We start from the raw sequence: 27684 nt of genomic DNA on the forward strand, positions 1-27684 counted from the left end.
ACCAATGTATAGGACGAACGCTTCTCACTCACGGGGGTTTCGAGCGCAACTTGGTGAGTTTGGAAACTTCAGTGCGTTTGGAAACTGCAGAAGCGCAACGCAAAGTGAGGGAGCCTGCAGAGGAGACAAAGAGATCCCAGCCTGCACGAGTGAAACTTGGCCAACATCTGGTGCGCTGGAGGGGGGGGCGAGCCGCACAGCACAGGAGGCGGAGAGAAAACTCTCCACCGCTGGAGAATAATGCACTGAACCGGGGATCCAGGTCACCTGCGCGAGCCCGGGAGAGAGTCGGTGACAAGAGCGCTGGGAAAGTTTCCTCGGAGGGCTACAAGTCCACCTGGAGTGACCAGAGGATGAATTAGTCCAACTCTGGGCTGCACTGAGTCCCAGCCAGAGAGAAGGTGAGAAGCAGCTTGCTGGGCTGTTGTTGCACATCAAAGTGAGACTTTCTGCTGCACGAATCCAGAGCAAAATTAAAAAAGAGAAAAGGATCCCGTGTCTGGAGCAGAGTTCTGGCTGAGCGTGCAGGGACTCGTTGTGGGGAAGCAGAGCGCAGACATGCAGTAAAGGTAAACAGAATACGCCCGTTATTAACTAACAGATAGTTGTTTTTAGTGTCTTTCTGTTGTAAGCTTTAGTGCATTTCCTCCGAAATGTGAATTCCAGATCACTGTTAAAAAAAAAAAAAACCTTCGTGAGAGCACACACACTTTGTGCGTAAAACTTTTTTTTTTTTGACACTTTGATGAGCGGTGGCGCGTCGCGATAACTTTTTTCTCCTTTCGCGAAACTCCGCGTCGTGTCAGGACCTTAAAATAAGATAAAAAAAAGTGCAGCAGGAGTTTAAACAAGCTCCCAATGTTTATGGAGCGGATGTGGACTCAGTCAACTTGGCCTCGTCAAGCCTTATTCTCCCGACAAAAACTTTAACGATAAGTTGTCAAAACGTTTGGAGGGCAGCGGGTGCAGAGCGCGCCGCGGGTGCGCGCAAACAGCTGCCCAGCTGCTCTCTCGCATGGGCGGGCGCGCGCAAAGCACATGCTGGAACGTGAGGTGTACAGCGAGCTCGTCTCATGGTAATAATAAGTTAGAGAAAGTGCCTCGTGCACGGGTCTGATTGGCTGTTTGACGCTTTATTAAAACATAAGGTGTTTTACTTCAGGTATTTGAGGAACTGTGATCTGAATTAATTGTTCATTTCGCAATTACTAAGATCAAATCTACACTTTTGTGCAGCCTGTTATTAATTGTATTTTGTTGATTTACTCACACCAGCACCATTCAGTCGGTAATTCAAAGTTATATTATATATTGCAGAGGTAATTCCATTCATAAGTTATTCTTAGACGTTTCTGTTTTGTCAGCACTGTTTTCTGAAAGCAATCTGACACTTCCTATACTTACTTTCAAATAGCTGAAAGGGATTCATGCTGGTTCAAGTTGTGCCTGAAGAGACCTCTCCCTGTGCAACAATCTGTCACCGTGTTGCTCATTGAAAAGACAGAAGAATTAATAGTTCATTACACCCATGCAGTCATTGCTTTGATAACATTTTGGCTGTCTCCCTTTTCTCCCCTTCAGGCTCATTCACCTCCTCCCATAAGAGCCAGGCCCACGCCCATGGATGAGGAGAGAAGTGCCGCTGCCATCTCCTCAGAGCCACCGGATGATGGAGACCCTGGTCTACCAGATCCACAACCAAATTCACATAAAGCCTCCACCAAAAGAGAGACAGAAAGCACCTGCCCGAGCCCGCAGCCCTGTCCTCCAGCAGGTAAGAAGTTGTTTGCAGCAGGAAACCCTGAAACATGTGCTTCACTCCAGCGTGTGGCTGTTACTGTTTCTCTGTTTGGAAAGGATAAACAAAAGGGCTCGGTGATGAGTTGGAACGTGCCTCCGGACAATGTTTACAGTCAATAATACCCTCTTTCCATTCGGCCTTTATTCTTGTTTTTATATGACTGTCTGAGAAGAACAGTGGAATAAAACGTTACTTGAGATTACGCCCTGTATTATGAGAAAGAGGAGCTGCTGGAGTAGTGCTTGAACTGAAGCCGTTTTCTCTCATGCATGTGAAACTCATGATAGGCATTGGGTCAGTGTGTGGGTGTGAATGTATAGTAATAGCCGTATGTAATATGTTTTCCAGTCTTCACCGGCTGTAACACTGGAAAAAATAATAATCAATCCCTTCACTTCTGGTAAAAAGTGTAAGAGTTGATGTATGTTTTGCTGAAGTTGAGCAGTTATGGGGCCTTGTTGTGTTTAAACTTTAACACTGGTCATTAATAATTGGTAAAGGTTGAGTCAGAGGCTGTGCTCCGGTAACTTTGACTGCGTTGCGGTTTTTGTGAGTGTTTTTGCTGGATGTCATTGTGATTCATTAGGTCAGAGGTCATCTCCGTGACAGACAGAGCAGTTGTGTACTCAGGTGATTTGAGACGGGTTCTTGTGGGGAACACGCCGCCTTGGATTATCGGACAGGTCAGCACCAACTCAGCATCGTGGAATGCTTAAATGCCACAATAGGGCTTCTGGGAGTTTGAGAATGCCCCCCCCCCCCCCCCCCCCCCCCCCCCCCCCCCCCCTCCACCCCCCTCACCACCACCACCACCACCACCCCTCTCTCTCTCTCTCTTTGTGGGATTGGTTAGGGAAGGTGTTGACGGGCACCCGGGCGGGAATGGAAGGCCGTGGACTCAGTTCTGTGTATTTTGTGTCTGAGTGACTCATCCAAAAGAAGCCAAAATGATTCAAGCTCCCTGAAGCTTCAGTGAGAAAACAAGAGCACTGACTGGATCAGAGTGCAGGTCCTGTGTGGTAACTAGGTTAGGTGTGGCCAACAGGGTAGTGTGCAGAGACAAACGTGGCCAGATGCCATGAGAACCCACCTCAAAAATATGCGGTTGTTGATGAACTTCTATTTTCTACAATTTATGTTTTGCTTTATCTTTGGAAGGCAGGTCTCCACCCAGTCTTTCACAATTAACGTTTTGAAGTTGCAAAATCATGGAATCCAACAATCGCATATCTCTGTTCTTCGCTACATTGCGGTCGAGTATATTTGATGATAATTCCTGGAGATTCTTAATGTTATTAAACAGGAGATTTGTGCCCAAACATGCCCAACATGCTCCCCTGGCTCTGCTGGCTTTACCTGTGTTTGCTCCTCGGGAGGCCAACACCAAGTAGAACTGTGGTTTCTCCTACTAAAGTTAGACATCTTTCAGCTGTGTGGTCGCTGTGTGTGTGTGTGTGTGTGTGTGTGTGTGTGTGTGTGTGTGTGTGTGTGTGTGTGTGTGTGTGTGTGTGTGTGTGTGTGTGTGTGTGTGTGTGTGTGTGTGTGTGTGTGTGTGTGTGTGTGTGTGCGCGTGTGTGTGCAGGGTAAGGTTAAGTTGGTGATCCAGGGGGTGGAGAAGAGAGCAGAGGATTGGTCAGGCCACTGCTGAGGGCAACAAGGCCCTGCTTTCAGCTGAGATTCACCCCCACCCATTCCTCTGCACGAAGAGCCTTGGGGCTTTGGAACAAGAAAACAGATTCAACTACAGATCGAACTGAGCCTTCAAAGAATTATCTGGTAGCTGGCATGCCATAAGACAGAGAAGCCATGTTCCAATATGAAAGCTGCATGCAGAGTCAGCACAAATGACAACAAATGTGGATTTGTGTTCTGACAGATTTGCCCATGTGTTCTTGATTTATAGCAGTCGTTCCTTCGAGCATCACAATGGAGCTGAGTCCAAGCTTCTGAGAGGAATTCATCTGAACAGTTTTATGAAATTCTGTGAATTGTTTCGAATCACAGTTGCTTTTATCTTTTCAATATTGCCCCTGATTCAAGCACACTGGTACAATCCAACCACGCGATTGAACAAATAATGAAAAAATATAAGTTTAAAGAGATTTTCACTGGATGCCTGTTCGTTGGTTCATACCAGTTGTTTTGATGTTGCATAAATTCAAATTTAACTCTTAATTTCAACTTGTTTAAGTTTTTTGCTTCTTCTTTGGAACTGCAATCTAAAGCATGTTTTAACTCGTTTTTTTCCAGTCCTGTTCAGGAAGCTTCTAAGCTTCAGAGTTCTGTGCACATTGAACCTGAAGGTAACCTAAACTCAGCACCGTACCTGAACCTGTGCAGGCCTTGCAGTGTTCTGTACCGTCTGCTTAAACATTTCTTCTGAGGGAGTGGTGCAGTATTGTTGCAAAGATTTTTGAAATGATCATTTCTTTTTTCTGTAAACAGGTTCTGGTGAAATTTTGCATTTTATTGACAATGACTTTGTAGATGGACAAAGTGCATTTGTCTGTTCCCTTCCAGGGTCACCACAGTGGATCAAGGTATCCGCATGGTTGATTTGGCAAGTGCAACCTGAGCAGTTGGGGCTTAAGAGCCTTGCTTAACAAACTCACAACAGTGGGATTAAAACCAACAAACTTCAGGTTACAAGCTCTCAACCCTAAACTTTCACAAATAACTTTTGAAAGGACACACTGTCTGTATTCTCTTCTCATTTGGGCTCTGAGTGGTTGGTTATTTCTCTGACCTTCGATGAAATGTGGGTATTCATTCTGAGGTCTTGAACTAGATTCACGTCTGACCACTTTCAGCAAGTTTTTAAAGAATATTAAACCTTTGTGACTTATTATTCTTTTAAATCTCCAGAGAATACACACAAAATAGACTTTTTTTTCCATTTTTTTAAGTCAAAGTTTCAGGTGAAAAGTTTTGCAGGAACATCTTTTATAATGTTGCCGCATGAACACTATGTTATATAGGTATTTCATTGTAGTATTTGTGAACTACATGGCTGCAACTGTAGTTGGTGTACACATTTCTCTTTGATTGTGATCAGTTTGTGTGGCAGTCTGCGAGGTGGTTCGGTGATCATAACGATCCAATCGCTCCGTAGTGTAAAACTTTAACCTCCCCATATTTAACCAGTCGAATTTTTCTGCTGTAAGTGAATCAACCTTCCCTCAGTCATTACAAGGTCATAAAATGATGGTGTGTGTGTGTGTGTGTGTGTGTGTGTGTGTGTGTGTGTGTGTGTGTGTGTGTGTGTGTGTGTGTGTGTGTGTGTGTGTGTGTGTGTGTGTGTGTGTGTGTGTGTGTGTGTGTGTGTGTGTGAGTGCGTGAGCCCTGCACCACCACATGCTACACTCCCACTCACTCTTCCAGCACGAGAACTTTTCTCCTCGCTTTCGTCGGTTTTTGTTTTCTCACTGACCTTCTCCTTTCTGGGATTGTCTGCCTTTCTGTCGTGATTTGTGTTGTTTGATTACAAGCAGAACTCGCAATGTCAAACATTATTTACACAGATCTGAACGCGCCAAAATATATGCAGATAGAAGTTAGTTATTTGGCTCCAAAAACACCAAGGGAAGGAGGAGCTTGACTTTTTCTCCAGCTCATGGCGGCCCGATACATTGATGGCTTTCGATTGGGAGATCACAAAGGATCACGTTCCATTCATAACATTATCCAATCATCTGATTGACAATCAGTCTGAATGGCTTAAACATCAAGTCTGTTGACAACAAGCTCATTAACTGATTTGTGAAACTACCTATGGTGTGTGTCTGAATTGGAGATATTACTTGTAAACAGTAAAGGTGCATGGTGGAGGTGTGACGGAGCCGGTGTTTCCAAACTTCTGGTCTCCATGGTGACTGTTGGCTGGCTTTTGAAGGCGTCACTACTATGTTGTTACGATATTCAACTATTTTCCTTTTATTTTCAGAAAGTCAGCAAACCGGCCAGATTTTTGTTTTACCGTGTTATCTCAGTAAACATGTATGATTAAAGATGCGTGCCTTCATAATTATTGTTATTTATTGAATGTAGATCATTTTGACCTGGAATGCTGTTATCGAAATGAGCTGCTGAATTTCCCAGTGAAGATATTGAGGACATCATATCATTATTTAAAACAGAGGTTGATCAAAGTCTATGTTAGCAGTAGCAATTGGCTTACTAAGCAAAAAATGTTCGAAAAACAAAAAAGTTATCTGAACAACTCACGGCTGCGCCTAATGTCATAAGTGAATGTCGTCTCTCTGCATGTTTTACTTCCCCATCGTAATGTTAATCCTCTATGTCATCGTCCAAACTTCCAATATTTGACTTCTTTGCACCAGTGCATAGAAGCAGCTATTTTACTACTTTTCTCCTTTTAGCCACTGAGGTTTGTTGAAGCTTGTGTCTAATTTGGTTTCTCAGAGATTGAAATAAACTAGGGGCAGTTTGAGACATTTTTATAGCATATTTGAACGACAAAAATGAGGGTGCTTTTTTTTTTTTTTTTTTTTTGCCACCTCACAAACATTTGAGAATTTCTTGCTGCTGTTGCTGTGGTGGTCTCTCTTCTTCTCTCTCTCACTCAGCAATGGCTTCCTAGTAGAGCCTCCAAATCTTCATATCTCCAGTCATAAACTGTGAGCAGACGCTGTCAGCATGATGTGATAGCCCAAACTCATTAAACACTTGGATCAGCAGCTTGCTATTGGTTATTTTTTATGAAGCTTTCAGGTGTGCAGGTTGTTTTCCTTTTTGGTTTGAAGTCTGGAATTTTGGTAAAAAATGAACTCATATTTAAGTTTTAGTATAGAACAACAACTTGTTAACGCAAAAATGGCACAGCTGGAAAATGTTAACTCTAAATAGGATTGATAAAAAAAACAATTATTCAGTTTTTTCTTTTTACGCTACGTGACTGATTCTCCTTGTCTTTGATTTACATTTGTTGTAAGGCGAGCGCAATTGCATCTGGTTGTGTTTCTGTTTCAGGCTCCTTGTGTTTGATGCAAAGCAGCTTGATTTTCCCATGAGCGAGAAGAATCTGTGAAACCATGTAACACAATTAAAATTCCCTCTTAATCCTGATCAACAGCAGACAGTTTTTGTCTTTAAGGAGATTACACGTCTTTATTCTTTCACAGTAACTATAATCACTGATTTTGGACGTATTTCAATGCTGCGCTGTGTGTGTGTGTGTGTGTGTGTGTGTGTGTGTGTGTGTGTGTGTGTGTGTGTGTGTGTGTGTGTGTGTGTGTGTGTGTGTGTGTGTGTGTCCAGCTCTAGCCAATGGTGTGCTCGGGCTGCATGACATTAGTTAAACATGTGTTATTTGATGATGTTTTTTTAGGATTGAATATTTGCTACACATAAACAGGAACTCAGTTATATTATGTTGAAGTTAATTGCTTGGTGCTTCCAAATAACAGCGCCCTTTCTCTTCTTGGACTCGATTGTAACCGCATTTGTTTTTCCGTTTTTTTGTGATCCCCTGTATATCTGCAGTTTCCAGTGACAGGAGAAGAGCACTTGTTGATTTTGTGGTTTCGAGTCATTTTTCCTTGATTTTCGTGCTTTTGTGCCCCTGACTTCTGGCAACATTTTAAAGTACTGAATTGAAAGATGATCCACTGTCAACAAAATCTAGGGCAGTAGGGCTTCATCTGATTGGCCAAACATGTTGACGTGCAGAACTTGAAGGCACAGTGCATGGAAACATATTGCACCGCGGCCATTCTTTTACGATGTATGTAGAGTATTCTGGGTAACTAGAGGTAGCTAATCGATTAGTGTTGGAGGCAGTTTAAAGAATACAGTTCATAGTTCTGATTCAGAAATAATGTTTTGTGGCATCGCTTGGTCCATGTTCAAAAAGAAATTACTGTCACATGACGAGGTTTAGCCAACAAAAATACTCGGAGCGATTTCTGTAAAAACAACAGTCGTTGGCCTAATGAATAATGCAATTTAAAATGATAGTAGTTTGAAGTTGATGCTGTTTCCAGGTTAACCTACAGCATTCTGATACTGTAAATAAGGTCCCTCTCTCGGATCTCTGATTGGACAAAACATTAGAGAGAAGCTCAAATGCTACAAAATCTAGTCAAAGTGTCCTGGACCTCATGTTGGGAACCACTGAGAAAACAGCGTTTGAACTAACTTATTTCCCTCGTTTTAATGTATCACTCCATTATTTATGACTTTCTGCCTTCAGTTTCTCGAGTGAAAATAAATACACCCACTACAGGCCAAAGTAAACATGTAAAGGAAGTTATAACCGCTTTCAACAATTGAACTCCTCATTAGTCTGATGAGAGTTTATGATCACGAAGAAGACTAGAGTTCATTCAGAACTCAGAAGAGAAAGTTTTATTTTATAACCTCATGGGCTGTATTTGTTCATACCAGTTTATTTCTGTTAGTTTTTTGTGAGAAAAAAAAACAGATATGCACAAAATATATATATACACACACACATATATATGTCTTTTGTCAGAGGGATGTACTGTATAGAGCTGGGAGAGTTTCCTGTGTGTGTACATTGTGTGTTCAGGAAGATGTGGGAGTGAAAGTGTAGGTAGAAACAGGGTTTAGGAAGTTTAAAAGGAAGCTCAGTTCAGCCCTCTGTTGTCTATGAAGCAACACTTCCTATTTAGATTGAACCCTCAGGAACAGCTGGATGCGCTTTCCTCCAGGTGATTCAGGATATGTCACATTGTTTGCCTGCCGTGTGTGTGTGTGTGTGTGTGTGTGTGTGTGTGTGTGTGTGTGTGTGTGTGTGTGTGTGTGTGTGTGTGTGTGTGTGTGTGTGTGTGTGTGTGTGTGTGTGTGTGCGCGTGTGTGCGCGTGTGTGCGTGTGCAGTACGTGTACACGTGTCAGCAGCTCAGAGGAGGCGATTCATCGGAATTTCAGTCTCCTAGTAAACAAACAGTTAACTATTAAAGCAAAAACATATGGATCGCACACACACACACACACACACAGTCAAGCATTCAAAAACAAATACACACACACACAGTCAAGCATTCAAAAACAAATACACACACACACAGTCAAGCATTCAAAAACAAATACACACACACACCCACCCACACGTGTAAACACACAGCCTGATCTGCTCAGCAGCTCTTGATTGCGCTGGTCTGATTTTAATTAGAGGCTCATCTTTCTCAGATCTCAGAAATGGCTCTGAGGTCGAGCGGTTTGGTGGTTTGATGCTGGTGCCAGCACACAATTGGTTGAAGGCCTGCTTGGATGGCACTATGGCTTTGGTGGGAATGCGTTTAGGTCCAACAATCGCGGTTTACAGAGGGAAGAATTCGACTTGCTCGGTCACAGGAATACACTCTTAACCCAAAGCATCCCAGCTGAAGCAATATACTGATAGTGAAGCAGTGGGAGTACAAACATACATTATGTTCCAGACATAATCCACACGTTTATTGCAATTTTTAGACAGTTTCACAACATAGAGATGGAGTCATGCATTCTAAAATATGTTAGCTTTTGTGAAATTCAAATTTCTTCATTTTGAAGCCAGTTTGGTTGTGTGCTGTGCAGACTTGTTGAAGACACAGCCTGCACAGCTTTTGTTTTGTGTTTTGTACACACTCAACCACTTTCTTTGTGCCTCAAACCGCGCTACCCATCTGGTTCACCTGACATAACCTGGTGGACAAAGCAGAACAGAAACTGCTGTTTTTAATGGTGCAAAGAGGAGCTTTTTCACATTAAGTCCTATGGCACAGTTTCGTAGGCCATACTGACGTCAAAGCTCAATCAGTCACTCAACTATGACAGAGATTCTCATCTCATCCTCTATTCATGTCGCCGGACTAAGACAAGACTTGATCAGAAGTCTAGTGAGTGGAAAAACTATTTCACCCCCCATCCCTCCCCGTCTATATGTCCTTGAGCAAGACATTCAAATCGCCCCCAATGAATGGAATAAGCACCTATTATGGCAGCCATGACTGTTGGTGTGTGTGAGGAGGTGAATATGTTGATGATTATGACGAACAATGTTCAGAACTTTAAGGACACTGTGGAGTTTGTAAGTTTTCTCTGGGTACTCCAGCTGGTATTCACCCTACGACAAAAAGGATGATGAAAAAAAACCACATGCACTTTTACACAAAGGTTGTGTAGTGAGGTAAGCAAGTCACAAGATGCAACTGTAATTGTGTTGACATTTAATTGATGTAAGTCTTTCTTGAAGTCGGTAGTGTCGTTATCTCACAGAACAAAACCTGTTTGTCATATCTTAGTTTTGCCAGTAATTCAAATGCAATAAAAAAACAAAACCCAATTGAATTATCAAGGCAACCAAAGTGATTTGAACTTCCAGTTTGGCTCTACAAATGTACATTATCCCTGTAGCACTCTTCTGGATAGCTGGAGTTCGACCAGACAGGAAGTATGGGGAAGTGTGAATGGAAATGCCAGTCAGCTCACAAGCAGTCAAAGTTCAGAGCAGAAAGTTGTGAGCAGAGAGCATTCTCCCCGTATCCTATGTACTCTAAGCATCATTGTATTTCCCCTACATTGAAAATATTTCATTTTGCAGCATTGAGAGTGAAACCTTGTTTGACGTTTGTCACACAGCTGCTTTGGCTTTAGTTAAATCTACATTTCTCAGATGAAGAAATAGTGGAAATGTCTTGAAACTGTTATTGTGAAGTAATGGGACCTTACACTGAAGAGGCCTGCCCTTTTCTTTCCCCAAGTTTGATTACACTGGTCTTTAATGTGGCTTTGGTAGCATCATAATCCCCCCCCCCCCCCAAAGCCACTTCCAGAGAATGAGAGCACAACAATGCATGTGGGATGAGGAGGAGGATGAAGGTCACCTGAGGCTCTTTTTGTTACAATTATATTACTGATGTCAATATTTTGAAAAACATGCCAACTGTCTCATTATACTCAATTGTTACCCGCTAGCAAATAGTGTAATTTTTTATATATTTTTTTATGATCCATCCTCAATATTTTTGATCAAATGGATGCCAGCTGCACAAAACAATGAACGATTCGAGTGGAGGTAAGAGATGAGGCTATTTAATAACTGAGTCATTGACTGTATGACTACGTGACACAATATATTCCCATGGTTGTTTACAATAATCTGAGCATATGGCTTGCAGGTTACTACCAAACATATGATCTTTTTGTCCACATTTTCATCAAAAACATTAAGCACTATCCCAGACATGTATGAATAAGGACTGGTGAAAGGATGTAATGACATAGTCAGTGACATACATAACATACATTGCACACACATCTTAAACTAGACATTCTCGCGAGTGGCTTTTGTATCTGAGGCCGGCTGATTAGATCTAATGGATACAACATGGACCTTATAAATGGCTTTCACATGCAGGAGACAAAAGTGAGGGTGATGAGAGAGCTGGTACTCGAAAGAATAAGGATATACTAGAACTATATGTAGTGCGTGCGCGTGTCAGGGGTTTTATAGACCACTGTCTAACAGGACAAAAGACCACCACACACACACACACACACACACACACACACACACACACACACACACACACACACACACACACACACACACACACACACACACACACACACACACACACACACACACACACACACACACACACAGAGTTATGAAAGCAAGCACAAATCCAACATTGCTTAAGTCACTGTGGCTTTTCATCAAGGTTTGACCAACTTACACAATCGAGTGATTCAGACCAGCAGCTTTGATGAACTCAATGTTCTTGGAGTTACAGTTACTGTTTGTTCAGGCAGGCTGAGGGTGAGTGGACCTCTGGACATCCAGCGGCACGTAATATTAATCCTGTGTTTACTTTTTACATACCGCAACATCACAAACCCAATTACCAATAAATAACTCTTGGAATGGATTTTTTATAAAAGGACTATTTTTATTATTACAAAATATCAACATTATCTACATTTTGAAGTTCACATAACAGAAACAACAACCATACATGTTATTTTAATATAATGGCTTGGCTTCGTCAGATGTCAAACTTCAAAACTTCATTGAAGTAAACAAATTATGTAATGAGCCCTTATTTACCAGGTAACTGAAATTGAAGATATATTTATAAAGGTAGGTCTGGCCAAAGCAACAGCAACAACAGGGAAATGATTATGAAGGTCACTAACAGTTAAAAACAAACATTAAAACTTGATCAAAAAATGTCACATGATCATGTTTAATGCTCTCATACTTACATATAGATATCTGAGACTCCAGAGGTTTTAAAGTGCTTTAATCTATTATTTTTTAATAGATATGTGTTTTTTTGTTGGTCCTATAGTAGTTGTTTTTTGCCAGAACAACAATAGAATATCAACACATTTCCATACTGATAAAATATTATTTTTTTGCCTCTACTACGCCTCATAAAGTACTTATTTATAGATATCAATATAGCGACTTCGTAGAAGTATAGATGCGTACTTATAAAGTATGAATCAATCTGTATAGGTATTACAAATATGCAAAATAATTAATTGCTCAGAGTTGATGTCGTATGCTGAAGATGAAGAGTATGAGGAGAAGCAAGGGACAGGAAAGAAAGGACAGATAGAGAACTGAGGGAAAGTGGACAGTGTAAATAAACAGAGCCGGGAAGTGTTGAGTCCACGTACAGGACGCGGTTTGGTTTGTGTGTGTGCGTGTGCGTGTCTGTTTATCAAGCCCAGCTGGCTCCCATTTGCCCAGGAATGAGTCTGCACCTCTCAGAGAGGCCTGCGCCTACCTCACTTTGAAGGCCTGTGTGTGTGTGTGTGTGCGTGTGTGTGTGTGTGTGTGTGTGTGTGTGTGTGTGTGTGTGTGTGTGTGTGTGTGTGTGTGTGTGTGTGTGTGTGTGTGTGTGTGTGTGTGTGTGTGTGTGTGTGTGTGTGTGTGTAATAACAGCTTCATTAGAGGACTGCGTGGTACCGTTAAACACATAAAACTCCCAGACATGTATTTACTGCATGTATATTCTGAGTATGTTCTCCTATGTGTTCATTTTAAACACACACACACACACACACACACACACACACACACACACACACACACACACACACACACACACACACACACACACACACACACACACACACACACACACACACACACACACACACACACAATGCGCCACACATCTTTCAGGTTTCACAAGCATGCACATAGACCCCTAAACAGTCACAAGGGGTTGGATTTAACTGCTTCCAGATGCAGGTTTAGGACAGAGCACACACCAACACATAGACAAAATCTTCTGCTTTGTTGTAGTCAGCAGAATAGCTCCGTTCAAATTAATTAGGTGTTTGCTGATGGGAAATGACATGGAAATGGAAGAGTTTACAACATGTGAGGAAATGAGTGGTTGTTTATTTCAGATAATCAGAAAGAAAGCTCGGAATCGAAGGGTTCTCGCCTTCTCAGCTCAGAATTATAAAACATTATGGTGATTTCAATGTTTGTTTGTTTTTTTATTAAACTGTGTGTCTAATTTGTGTGTCTGTTTCTTCTTTGTAGATGTGGCCCACACCTATACTGAGCCCCTCATATTGAGGTCAAACGGCACCCAAGAAAGGCTGCTAGGTGAAAATGGCGACAGCTGCCATTTCAACAGCACCCTCTCACATTCAGTGCTCACAACACCCAACAAGAGCATCACGTGTAAGTAAAGGACCGTCACACACAAACACAAACACATGCACACATTCACACACCGAAACACACTCAGAGAGACTAGTGAGAGTTTAATTTCCATTGCTGATCGCTGGTCTGATGAGTCACATTGTCCTGACCTTTAACAAATACATTTGCACACCCTGAAGAAATAGGTCAGGTAATCATACACACACAGACAGAAATATCTACATTGTCAGCTAAGTAGGTTAAGTTTTTGATTTCTGACTACAACCAAGTCTGCACCCAAATCGACACACTTGAAATGAAACACCTTTCTTTCCGCTCTTCTTTCACTTTCTTCTTTTTCCCTGACTTTTTTTTCTCGCTCTCTCTCTCTCTGTCAGTCTCCCACGAAAGGTGGGTGTGACTGACACTGTGAGTTTTACCCCCTTGCACCTGGCTCTATGAAGTATATTGGCTTTATCTTAATGAGCCATACCAAAATAGATACTCCAAGAGCTTGTTCCAGTAGTTTCACAAACACACAAATACACCGTTTCTGCCTAAATCACTCCCGTATGTGTCACGTTATGCACTGATTCCACAATACTGTGAGATTTCATCAGTCGAAGCCGCTTCATAAAGTACTCGCAGCTTCTGTTTATGGCACAGATCACATGCTATCATTAGTTTGAGCTGGAATATGAATCACACACCGAAGCAATAGAAAGTGAGTCATTTCAGCCAGACCAAGTAAACACCACCTCAGGGTGCTATTTATTATACCACTGATGTTTTATACCGTGTGAATTGAGACTTAACTGTGGTCAGGCGCAGCGCACATTTTAGAAGGGCCACGCTGTAAAGCCGTGATTAGTGGCACATACACCTGCAGCAGCTTTCCACCACTGGCCTAGTGGCTTTAGTTGAATGGGATAAAAATACAAATACAATTAAAAAGAACAAGACATAGTCATTCAAATATCAACGCAACTTAATTGTGGTGTTTCAGTTTCCTTGATGTCGTTGTTTATTCTATCAGAGGAGCTGGTTGCCATTTCTCACTGCTCCACAATCAAATTAAAATTTGGTTTTGCCACTGCCATTACAGTAATATAATTTACAGGACTGGAGATGGCTATGTTGGCTCATATTGTGTATGATTTATTTACACAGGTCTAAACTACTTCCCTAAATCCCCAGCTGTCCAGTCATAACACCGCACATCAGCAGCTCTCGGTTTCAGTTTGCTGAGGAGAAACATCTCGACACCTGGATGTTGTCATTCTGAAGTCATTTCAAGCGACTACCACCACCTGTTTCTCCCTTTTACACACTCCCGTTTCCAAAAGGTTAGCACCGTGTGTGTATTCTAAGTAGAAACAGAAAACATACGGAACGCTCATAAAACTCTTACTTTAAATAAAATGCTGAAAGCAAGACATTTTATTATTCCATGATGAATTTTAGATGATTTTGGATTTTGATAATGGGGACAAAAAAGGTGGGACATGAAAGACAAAAGTGAGTGCAACTGATTAAAAGCAGTGAAACCAACATTTCACAGCCAGTGAGGTTTATTAACAACAGTTCATCACAATGAGTCAGTAGAACAGGGGTCCATTTGGTTCACCAATCTGCTGAAAACTGTTCACATATTCTGCAAGGATATACGCAAGAAAGAGTTTACGTGTCTCAAAATAACAATCATTTTTAAGTTATCACAATCTGCAGTATATCGGGGAAACGTGTAGAAATAATTTAGCGAAATTGTCAAACCCTTATTTAAAAATATATTGGAAAACAGGACTAGAGTCTATACAGGAAACGATTTCGTGAGCTGAGGAATACTCTGATGAAGGTGCAATCTACGAGTACAAATTCAGATGAGACAGAATGAAAGCCACGTGTTAACACAAACAACCAAAAAGTCCATCACAACAACATGTGCTGAACTGGCCTGCCAGCAGTCCAAACTGTCTAGCAATAGAATGTAGTGCATCATGGGAAAAAACTCTGAAACTCTGAAAACTGTTGAGTTGCTAAAATCCTGCATCAGTGCAGATTTGGTCAAATGCACAGTATTCCCTGGGTTCGTGTTAGACGAGCAGCGGTGACCCCTCAAGCGATGACGAGTCACTCCAAATTTCTGCGTCAAAGTCAAACATTATGCAAGGCTGTGATACATTAATCCACCACATGACACGTTTATATGAAAAGATCCTTTATGCATTTCTCGGAGGATATCACTTCTTCCTTGAGAAGTTCAAATTTCCAATTTTTAACAACCACAATATTCACACTCATTGCAAAGCATGGCCGCCAACCCCAAAAGAGCTGGGAAACTAATTTAGACGTTGGTTTAAATCTGTCCTCCTGTCATTCCCAGAAAATGAGGGCTCGTGACTGTGAATGAGCGATGAATGAAAAGAGGAATCTGGGGATGAAAAGAAAGTTGAAAAAAGTATGTATATGAGTATGTGTTAAAAAAGTAGAAGGGTTTTTCCCAGAATCCAGGGCCAGCCATTGTGACACATCCCAACACAGGAACCTGCCCCATGATAATAGCTAGTTTGTGGTAACTAAAAAGCCAGTATCTCAGGCAGGAAATGGGTAAGTAGGTGAATGCAGTGCGGTCTGAAGTGAGTAGGTGTGTGAATGTCTCCTGTCTCTACCTGTTCTGTCTGCTGCCTGCGTCTATTTTCAGGTCCAGGCTGGAAGACCAAAAAGTTTGGGTGTGTTTTTTTTTTTTTTTTCTGCCTCGCCTCTCTCCCTCTCTCCCTCCGTCTTCTCTCTCAACTTTTTTTTTTTTACATCCTAGTAAAACCTATGAAACCTACCAGCTCCATATGCTGAGCAGCGAGAGTTATGCAACGACAGTACGCTCGAACAAAATGTACTGCCATGCACACCAGCCTTCATTGGTGTTGGTTAAGCCTTCACGTGCCTCCTCCCTTCATCCGAAGCTTCTCCTCTACGACTTACACAATTGCACACGTGTTTCTCCAAACGTCAACCACAAACAAAACTTTTTCTAAAATTTCTTTCTCAGATGACATCTGACGTCTACTTGTCCATGTAAAATTATAAGTGTGTCCTGGTGACTCTCGCATCCGCCAGCGTTGTTTGAGCATGAGATGGTTTGTGTGTTTTCTCAGAGCCATTATCAGTGTGTAAAAGATTATATATGGAATGTGTGTCATCTGCAACCAATCAGTCAATCATCTGCGTATCAGTCTTTTTAATGAATGTGTCGACTAAAAATGGGCTGTGACTCAAGCCTGCAGTGAGGTCATGGCTGTATGACATCTGTGAATGTGTGCAGGAATGAGCATGAGGGTGTTTGCGAGTGTGAGAGCGAGGAAACAGAAGCATAAACACTAAATTCCTATCTCACGGTGATGACATCACGGCTGCAGTATGTGTCTGGGGTCGAGCCCATGACAAGTTGAGATCTATGACCATATGTGATTGTCTGCTGTGGTGTGAGTGAAACGCACACGTATATATACACACACGCACGCACAAACTACTGAGTGATGTCATGGTCACAATGCCGTCTTTGAGGTCATAACCACAGCAGGATGCGTATGTTTACACGTTTAACTGCTTACGCTATTTTAGACAGGAATAAGTAGCACATGTAATCATTTAGGATTACAGTAGCAGCATTTCTTATACTTCCACTTTGTTTAATTCACCTTTTCAGTGAAGGTGTGCAACGGAGTAGTTTATTCTGTTGCCAACGGAGGAAAATTGTGTGCAGTGTGTTTTTGTTAGGGCACATAGCAGCACTGTGATGCTGAGTTTAATTAGAGACTAGACACCAGGCTGAAACCGCTGTCTTTCTTCTTTTGCTGCCCATATAACAGTCCCCCCCCACCCCCACCCCACCTCCGGCTCAGCTCGCTCTCACTCACCAGCAGACTTCCACTAAATTTTACACCTCTCATTGATCATATTCGAAGGCCCACACATCATACATGATGACCGCAAAAATACAGAGCAGATATTAACTTATTGTTGTTTTTAGTTTGTTCACTGGGTCATACTGCCAAAACTAAACAGCAGATGCAAACTTGTAGTCAAGTATTCAGTAATGTATTGGTCAAATCAGACTATGGTCTCATTAGGGGAATGGCGTTTGCATCAGAGCCATACCTTGAGGGTGTGTCATAACATGCACATTATAGGCTGCAGACAGCCTGTGTTTTAAGAACTGATAAGTTTATTCCTACTTTAGTTTAAAGAGATTTTAGTAAGTAGTATATCATTTTGGCTTTTGTTCTTTAAAGAAAACTGGTTGTTATAAGGAATTTGATGGTAATATGCATCACAAATGGACATTTTTAAAATGTAATATTGAAAAAAAACCTAAGAAAAACCTTGAAGTTATTGTTAATTATAAATTATTACGGTATAATTTTACCTGTCAAGCTCAGTTAAAGTTAAATTGGCCCGTAATTGACCTCATGCAATATCTCAGACCAGCAGTACTTGTTCTGTGTTGTTCTTGAAGGTCTTTTTTTTTTTAATTATACAGGCGTTTGTTATGTTTTGAAAACCAAACAAGTGCATGTTCTTTTTAATTTAAAATTTTACCACAAAATGTGCCCCTCAAAATACTCACTTGTCATTTAAAACATTATTTCTCCAGACAAAAGTCTTCAGCAAATGTGCAGTAATAATCACAATGATAGACTTCATTCAATGCATAATTTTTAAGCTAATAATCATGTATTTTTCAATCTTTTCAATTGTATTTCTCTGAACAAAATGGTTTCTTGATTTCAACGATTTACTCACCTGACTGAATTTCACCCAGGCATTCGACTTTTCTTGGTACCAAGAGATTTAAATTACAGAGCTTGGCTTTTCGGTGTGACATAGGGTGTAGAAAGACACACTTCACCAAGCTCTGATTTACTGAGTTCCTGCACTTCTAGTTTGCATGCACTTTGCAGGTGATTGATGCAGAATAATACCAAGAGTGCCATCAAAGAGGAGAATTTAGGTGAGTTTTGCTTGCTTTAGATCTCTTACAACCGGGGACGATCAGCTGGAAATTCATCGCTTCTGTTGGTTTGCTTGCAGTCACCATGAAGTGATGGGCTGAGCCTCCACAAGCACAAAAATGTGGACTTGGAGCCGTTGTTGGAGGAATTTATCAAACATTTCGGAATGTTACAGCAGATAAAGTCTAAAGATTTATTAGAGAAAAACGGAAAAAAAATTGCACTCTGGGAAATGAAATGTCACAAAATCACATCAAATATCTTATTAAAATAAAGTCCTCAAACTAAATTCGTGGACAGCCAGTTGAGGAAACAATGACAGCTGGTTTGCAAGGCCTTTTCGGAAATAAAGTTAAAACAAACAAAATCATAAACAACACATGATCTGGGAGACATGCCAGGTACTCCATAATGCTGAAGGCATTCCATGGACATTTTGTTTAAATTTGTGCATCTGTCTGATGTGATCCTGAGTGCATTCTGGTATTGGCCCAGCTTCCATACGAGTGTGCACGCAGTATCACATTTGGGCACGTTTGTAAATGTGCAACCCTTGAAGTAGATCAGGCTTCAAGTCTGTGAAGTTACTTGCGGCTCAACACAGCAGCCAAGTTGTAAATAACCAGAAAGTTCTAAACTGTAAGTTACAGCAAAATCATCATTGGGCTTTACAACTTCAACACTGGGGTCCGCAGCTCAAAACAATGCAGCAGTTCAAGAACAACCCATAAAAGAATCATGATGTGATCGTGGATCTGGAAGGAATTATAGACATAACAAAATAGTTTGAGAGTATATTTGCAATGTTGCAAAACTGACTATTTGTGTCAAATGTATTCCTGTCTGGAGATGAATTTGATGAAATAGGCTGTCTTTTGCCCACTAACCTTTGGTCCATATAGGCAAACTACAGATCAGACAGTGAGATAACGAAGTTGGCGCAGACACAGACAGATTTCACTGTCAGTGTGTTGACTCATTCCAGCCGAGTAAAAGTCGAGAGAGAGTAATTTTCTCTTCTGGGGGAAGTGTGTAAGTACAGGGTGGCTGAAAACCTCCAGGAGAGGTGAAAGAGGTGAAGGGTGTGTGGCTGGCAATGTGCTCCTGGATTGTGATTCACCCACACTGACTTACTGGCTGCACACACCTGCACAGACATGCATGTGCAAATACGAATTGTACTGAAAGATAGCGAGATGTCCAGTGTTAACGCCACACATGCACGCTCTGCGGTTTCCCAGTCTCATCATGTTAATCCCGCAGTGATTTGGATCTTTATTTGCTGTTATTTTTAACCGGCTCCCACTGCTGAATCATTGTGTTTATGAGTCACACCCATGTATCCTCCTGTTGCAAAAATGCACAAGCAGCAACCCATTTCTTAAACTTTTCTCCTCTCTCTTTTTTACTCCATCTTCCTCTCATACTTTCTTGATCGTAGACAAAGGGACCTTGTCTTTTCTGTGCGTGCACACGCGTGTGTGTTGACACGTGTTCATGCATGCATACGTTTGTGTTTGTGTGTGACTCCTTGTCTTGCTCTATCCGTCTGTCAGTTCAGAGGAGAACATTTCTGAATTTCTCACCAACTTAAGTCCCCCCAGAGGACAATGCAACACTTAAGGGAATTGTGCACAGTATTCCTCCCCTCTGTCTAATCCCTTTCTTCTTGTACTGACCTACATCCTGACCAGCTCAAAGTGGTAAAATAGAGCATTGCGGAAAGTGCTAAAGGCAGGCTGAAAGGGAAAAAAGGCTAGACACAAAAGGGAGGAGATGGACCTTGGGAGGAAGAGAGAAAGACATAACACATACTTTTAGGGAAGAAAGTGTGGCTTTTCCTCACCAGCTCTGACATACAGTACATGTACATCTACACACTCACACACTCGCCCTGCAGCCTGCAGCCTGCCAAACATCTGGAGCGAAGTTAGAAAACGCTGAATGAAAGAATCTATAATAACACTGGACTGGTTGTGCGACCGCGACCGTCAGCCAATCCAAACACGCTTGGTTGGGTTATCTGTCTACGAGTGGTTATCAAGCATACACTTTTACATCCAGTCTAGAATCATAGCAGTAGATCATTGATTATGCTTGCTCAATTTCTGAGTGGTAATGTGTGTGTGTGTGTGTGTGTGTGTGTGTGTGTGTGTGTGTGTGTGTGTGTGTGTGTGTGTGTGTGTGTGTGTGTGTGTGTGTGTGTGTGTGTGTGTGTGTGTGTGTGTGTGTGTGTGTGTGTGTGTGTGTGTGTGTGTGTGTGTGTTTTTATGGGCTCTGATGTTCTCTACTCCGCACTGTTAAATCTCACCACACCTCTCCACACCATATGCTTTAAGCCCCCCCCCCCCAAAAAAAATGTGGGCCTCCATACGATGGTATTAAATAGTAGCATAATATATCAAAACCAGGCTTCCATTTTATTCTTCTTTTCAGGGTGTGTGTGTGTTTGGCTTGGCAGATAGACTCAGAGATTTTCTGAGTTGTTAGGACTCAACAGTACTTGGAAGAAAGTAGCGCCAAGATTAACTCTGTCCATTTACCCTAGTATGTATGCATGTTTGTAGATTCTGTATGTTCCATGAAAAATGCAGTGTTTGAAAAAAAGCACAAAAAAGATGTGGTTTTTTTTAGGTCCAAAGACTCCTCCTCCTGTGTCACACTCTTTCAACTATCCCGTCTTTTTTCCTGCAGTTCCTTCTAGTTGTGTAAGAGTCAGTGGGTCAGCTCACTAACTACATCGCTCTTCCCATGAGGCATTGTTTTGTGGTCGGTTTTGTAATGGGAGTTGACTCGGTCGTACTCTGTATGGCATCGCATCAGCACAGACTGAAACAGGCCAGTGAGCTACACACAGAGCAGGTGCATAACACTCACATTACACACACTCACTGACCAGTCCAGACATACACTCAAACAGCCACATTATACATATTATTAATCCATTATTGGATAGAACAACTTCAGTACACTCCGCACGCCATGATTTCTAGTCTGTTTGTGACCAGTAATCCACCTCCGGGTGGGGATGGTGAGGTGTCTTAATCCGGTCAACCCTGTGCTGAATGATTTTTATCATGGAGGAATAAATTATATCTCAGATAAATCCCAGCTAGTTCCCCTGCACACTGGACAAAACAAGCCCGGTGAATGTATTTTTAAATCCAGATGAAGCAGGCCTGTCAACTCTCAAGAGAGTGAAAGATATAACAATACCTCTAAGATAAGTCATATTTTTACACTAAGTAGCAGATTTAAAAGATGAAACAAGAATTGTAGCTACTAATTTCAAGCAAAGAACTTGAATAATTTAAATAATTGAATACAAATATAGCCATTTGGTCATTAAAACCTATTTTGTTTTACATTGTTTAAAATATCATTCAAATTCATGTTTAGTTGAAAATGAGGTTTTTGAATATTATTTTGAGGGGTGCAAAGACTGGTGCTGGGGGCCAGTTGTGTCCGCAGGCTTCCAGTTGCCCTTTTCTTGCTTCTTTTATAATGTTAATCTGTCATTATTATTATATTTATTTTACATTCAGTGCTAAGAAGTGTCTTCTAAATAAAACAAATGTCAATTTTACACTCAGTTAATTTCTTTTTACTGAGATTTTTATTTATTTATATTCTATTGTAAATCTTACAAAGTTTCACATGCAAAAAGAAGCTTTATCCTCCCATAAACATCCAGTACAAATCGACATGCAAATCGATCTAGTCTGGTATGAAAAGAAGATGAAAATGTGTCAAATAGTTTCATCAATGTTTAATTTTTTGTACGTTTGTTCCCGGACATTTACCTACTGAAGGAGTCCACCGAACCATCACTGATCACAAAGGATCTCCTTTGAATCTGTATTGATTCCAAAGTCTTTATAGTGATCACCCTGTTGTTAATACGTGCTCTTTTCTCCCCTCCCAGCTCAACCAGCAGCCAGATCCACTCCTGTTTACCACTCCCAGCCATGCCGGACACAGCCCGGCAGCCAACTACGCAATGGAATCAAGAGCCATGCGCACGCACACTCCCCGAACACGCACTGTCCCCAACACACGCATGTGCCGCACATACATACACTCCAGTCCAACGGGGTCAGGAACGGAGGCCCTCATGAGCGTCCTAAGCTGGGTTCCCTCCAGAGAGGAGGCTCATCAACCTCCTCATCCTCTTCAGCCGGGCCTAAACATACCAAGAAGTTGCGGTCCAACCCTTCCATCACGTCCCAGAGCAGCAAGAGGAGCAAGAGCAGCTCCAAGAGCAACAGCTCTCAGATTCCCACAGAGGGACAGGATGGTACGATATGAATTCTGATGGAGAGGCAAGAGCAGGAGGAGATGAAAGGATTTATAGCAATAATATGGTCTATTCTTTTCACTGGTGTGGTCGGAGTAGGTGATAGGTGCAGCTTTTTTTTGGTATACTTTCTCTAAACTTTTTTTTTTTTGATAAATCTTCATTAATAAAAGGCATTTGAAGTTCATACAACTTCATCTAGTATTTCTTCACATCACTGAACGATGATCAAGAAAAACAAATAAGAAATTCATGAGCCCGGAGTATACACCTCACTGCATTAACCCTGTCACTCCTTTAGTCACCCCTGAGCCACACTCCTCCATCGCCTCTTTTGAAATGCCCCTTATCACAGCTTGACTGGTTGTGTGAACTTTTCTGTTTTAGTAAGCAGCATTCAAGAATGACGATTGCAAAGCAAAGACAATTCAATGGAGACAAACTTCAATTTGTCACGTTAAAACCAAGGTGACCCGGGGTTAAACAGATTGTATTTTCTTCAACCAACAAGTAGTAGTCCTGAAACTGCAGACGTGTCACATCTAGTAAACTCTCTTTCCATTACTGGGAGATCAACAGGGGAGAATGTGTGCATGATTGAACAGATGTAACGGACTTTCTATAAGAAGATGTTTGTTGAGGAGACCAGAAATGTGCATATTTCCTAGCTATTAGCTATACAGTCAAATCTAAGTGTGACATGAGAAACTGAACTTGTCTTTTTTTCTCTCTCTCAGCAGACTGCTGTGTTCACTGTATTCTGGCGTGCCTCTTCTGTGAGTTCCTGACTCTGTGCAACATTGTGCTGGACTGTGCCACCTGTGGCTCCTGCGCAGGGGACGACTCGTGTTTCTGCTGCTGCTGTGCGTCAGAGGAGTGTGGCGACTGTGACCTGCCCTGCGACATGGACTGTGGCATCATCGATGCCTGCTGTGAGTCTGCAGACTGCCTCGAGATCTGCATGGAGTGCTGCAGCCTGTGCTTTTCTTCGTGAGGCCCCCCCTCAGCCACCTCAACACCAATCGGAGCAGATGGCTGCTGTGCACCCCCACAACACCAGGAATAATTTTGACCAGCGCTTTGCTAAAGAAGTGCTACACCCAGTCTTTGTCACCTGACCGTTGGCCTGGCTGGCTCTGCAATATGTCCGATGTTTTCCTACAGGCTTTTCCAAGCAAAAGATGTGACCGAATGCAGAGAGCGAGTACTGGTCTATTCTTCCTTCCCTTATTGATCACACAGTGGGACAGTAACCTTCCCTGCTTCGTCTTTGCTGCTGGGTCATTGTTTCACAGCTGGGCATACAGTGCAGAGTGCATTCCAGCTGTGGTCTAGGAGTGTCTGCTGAGCTGCGTGGACCAGGCCTCGGAACCCTCACTGAACAAGCTATTATTACCATACAGCCCCTTGTCCCGTCTGAATGACTGGAGTTCTCCAAGCATGAAAAATGACCTCCAAAAGGCAAATGAGAAAATGGCTCCATTTAACCGGATTTTAGTGTTTCTGTAGATAAGAGCAGCTGCATAATGGGAAAATGGTCGCTCAGATCTCTGTAGAAACATAGTCTGTCCTTGGCAAGGTTAAAGTCTTCCATTTTGATTACTTACAGCGGCCTTTGTGACACATAGTCCAAGTGGGAGATGTTGAATCCATCGCTGTCTTTTATTCTTGTTGTATTGTACGGACTAGAGAAAACATAAATGGTGGCTCGTGGCAATATTAGATTTCTTTTATTAATAATATCCTTCTTTAACTGATCTATTCAGAGAAAAATCAAGAGAGCCTGCAGATGTGTACTGTAAGTAACAGACATCACATTGCAAATGGCTGATAGCATCTGTAAAGGACACATTCTCTAATCGAACATGTGAAGGGAGAGCATCCTTAATCAAAGATCTCTCCTCGCTTTATGTCTCCCGTCTTGTTTACTTTCACATTTTATTTGAGGGGCTTTGACTGGATTCATTGAATTCCTGGTCTTCTGGTAAAGGACTGGAAGGCATCACACCCCACTTTAATACATTTCATTTTTCTCTGTCGTTCTTGCTATGTGAACAAATGGCCTTGGCTTAGCTTAAGGCCTGAATTTTCAAGTGCGCTCCTCGCCTTCACCAAATCTCTATTAATCCTTGTTTTGTAGATTTTAGTTAAGATATTTGCATTTTTTTTCCTCTAATGTGAAAATCACATTTCTGTGTTATCGGGTTTTGCTGGGCTCTGTGTAAAGCAGAAACTGCTCAACATCTAATTTAATTCCTCGAGTGAAAATCTCATGACATTATGCTAAGTTAGATCCATATGCTCGTAGCATGAATGGTACACTTTTGATAACAGGCCTGCACTCTCATATGCTCCGGCGCATACCTTTTCCAACCCAATACCTCTTGAGATGTCACCTAGATCTGTTGTGCATTTTAAAATGACTTGATACAAATCGCTCTCTCCTCTCTGATGGAATACAGTTAGAGAGGTTTTTTTTTTTTCCTCAGAAATACTAAAGAGTGGGCTCTTACTGGACCTTAGTTACTAGACCTATAATTACTTGTACATAGAATTGCTGATGTGCTATGCTAATGTGGCTGTGTTTGAGTAAACCCTATTTTAAGGGCTGAAAGCCAACACGGATGATCAAACTTTACTACCGCTGTAATCAGCTCGATGACACCAAAGCATAGTTGCATTTCGCAGCTTGCATTTACATGCAATAGCAAAGATTTCAACTTATGCAACTTAAGAAGACATAATGACTGTTTATGTGTCTATATTGGACCGAGTGTGTTTCAAATTTCGGGGACACGTTCACCCTCAACCGAGAAATCATCATGTTTTTTAGTATGCAGAGAGATTTATGATGGACAATTGATCATACAGTGTTAGGATGTGCATTGAAATTCTGACAATATTATTTGTTTGTATGAAATAGTTTTCAAAGTACAGATTGTAATCACGGCAGTTCATTTTGGGACGAGCTCTCTGTCACCGGGTCAACTTTGCCAGAAAATGTCTGTGGTGTGTGTCAGGTCACTGCATATGATACCAAAACAAAAACAACTGAGGACAAATAATCAGTCTTACACCACTGGATTGCTATTGTACCTTATTACCGGCAGTGGAAATTCCAACTGTTTACTCGTAGAGATTTAAGCAGAGTGGTTCAAGAATATGAAAACATGCGATCAAGTGTCATCCCGGGTCACTTTATGCCGACAACAATTGGTTCCCTGTTTTATAACCCAGCATAGTTAACATGCTGTTTCTTAACTTTTCTGACTGCAAAACCACAACGTCTCTGTAACTCAACTTTCAAGACTTGTAACACTCGGCTGCAGCTGCTCTCTGGGCTCAAACCTGGACCGAAAGCGTAATCATTTATTTAGCCCTTCAAATGACAGCATAAATGCAGTTCAAGTATGGGAACCTTACAAAGCACTACTATGTTATGTGAATCATCTCCTCCTGGGACACGGCCCATTTTATTTTCTCCTCTGTAGTGGAGATGTCCACAGCCATCTTGCTTTACTCCTTTGAGCTACTCCACTTAATCCTGTTATATTTTAAAGAGGACAACCTGAACTTTCCAGGGGTGTGTCGTGTGTTGTGAGGAGTTGAATCAAACTTTTGTTTCAACCCAGTAGGATGCAAAAGATGCACGTGTTGCCGGAGAAAATAGTTGAAGAAGCAACCACAATATAAAGTAATGTTTTGAACCAGCGGTATTTGGCAGTAGAAGAACGTAACATGGCATATTATCAAATGAAGGTCTTCTTTTTAGGACGTAGCATCACCTATTCTGTTGGGATGGTCAAAATCACAAGTTTAACATGACGTAAGAAGGTACTGCAGAGATAGTGAGCACTCAAACTATCCATCCATCCATCCATCAATCCATTTTCTCCCGCTTATCCGTTTCCGGGTCACGGGGGTGGCAGTCTGAGCACTGTCACCCAGATCACATTGCACCAATTAAGAACCTTTCCTGCTTGTGGTAAGCCCACGGGAAGCACTCAAACTTGGTTATAGAAAACAAGTGAGGTGAAGGTACATTCTATTAAAGCCTGAATGCAAAACAGTAAAGCAATTTATTTTAATGACGTTCAAATACTTTTTATTACTTCACTCATTACATACCAATTCATGTTATACTGAGAAGTGCCTCACAATTTATGGAGGGTGTGTGCAGCTTGTAGCTGCTTACTTGGTCTGGTGACGGAGAACTTTGCTTCGATAGAACAAGTTCCCAGGTGAATCTTTGGTCTCACACTTTGATCAATCTATTAAATATAGAGATTATTTTGGGTCTGAGGTTGTACCCGTACAGGACAGGTCATCATCTCATTTCAAAGTAGTTCCTATGTATTTAGTCAAGCTTGCACAGCCATACTGGAAGCAAATACAAGTTTACTTCCCATCGATTCAGTATTGTAGTGTTTTGTTAGAGTTGCGTTGACGATGAAAATGTCTGACTGACTTTTATGGATTTATTATATTGTTATGAGATTTAGTTTGGAAATTGATTCAGATGGCTGGCCAATTCTGCAAATATTTTAAGAGTTATAAAAGCCCAGCTGAATTGTTACTCAACTATAGTCCACTATAGTGTCATTTTGTTTACATGACCTTCATTTAATGTCAGTTTGAGTTGCTGTCCTGGAAGTTGCATTAACATCTCTTTGTTTAATACTGAATAAACAATGTGAATTACATGCACTTTTCATTCTCTTATGTTCACACCACATTACAGGATTAGCACATTTTGGTTACATGAATTATCCTGCTATGCTCTGGTGATGTGAAAACTTCAAATTGTCTGTGCATGGATGCTGCAATTGTAGGTATATAGTAAGAAGTTATTTCCACACTTACATATAACTAAAGTGTAAAATATCGTAAAAGTTTCACTGTTAAATTTATGATTTTGCTTTTCTGCCTGTACTTTGTAGC

The 27684-nt window shown here is 41.5% G+C and overlaps 1 protein-coding gene across 2 annotated transcripts; it reads left to right on the forward strand.

Annotated features, from left to right (window-relative positions):
• Positions 1-27440, forward strand: mdfi (MyoD family inhibitor). 2 transcript variants are annotated; one of them, XM_080460649.1, is made up of 5 exons: positions 1-569; positions 1582-1774; positions 13333-13476; positions 22372-22743; positions 23481-27440. In XM_080460649.1, the coding sequence occupies exons 2-5, from the start codon at positions 1621-1623 to the stop codon at positions 23735-23737; spliced, it is 927 nt and encodes a 308-aa protein (XP_080316775.1). In that variant the 5' UTR covers positions 1-569; positions 1582-1620; the 3' UTR covers positions 23738-27440. The 2 variants fall into 2 exon arrangements, with proteins under 2 accessions (XP_080316775.1, XP_080316776.1); XM_080460650.1 differs by having other exon boundaries at positions 390-401.
• Positions 27441-27684: the final 244 nt, after the last annotated feature.

The sequence above is a fragment of the Lipophrys pholis genome (genome assembly GCF_963383615.2).
Source record: "Lipophrys pholis genome assembly, chromosome: 4".
In the NCBI taxonomy this organism is placed as follows: Eukaryota; Metazoa; Chordata; class Actinopteri; order Blenniiformes; family Blenniidae; genus Lipophrys; species Lipophrys pholis.

Excerpts from the sequence above, each read along its gene's own strand:
- mdfi (XM_080460649.1), top strand. The coding sequence starts at position 1,621 with ATGGATGAGGAGAGAAGTGCCGCTGCCATCTCCTCAGAGCCACCGGAT. Across the intron at positions 1,775-13,332 it reads GCAGCCCTGTCCTCCAGCAG|ATGTGGCCCACACCTATACT; the intron begins GTAAGAAGTTGT and ends TCTTCTTTGTAG. Across the intron at positions 22,744-23,480 it reads TCCCACAGAGGGACAGGATG|CAGACTGCTGTGTTCACTGT; the intron begins GTACGATATGAA and ends TCTCTCTCTCAG.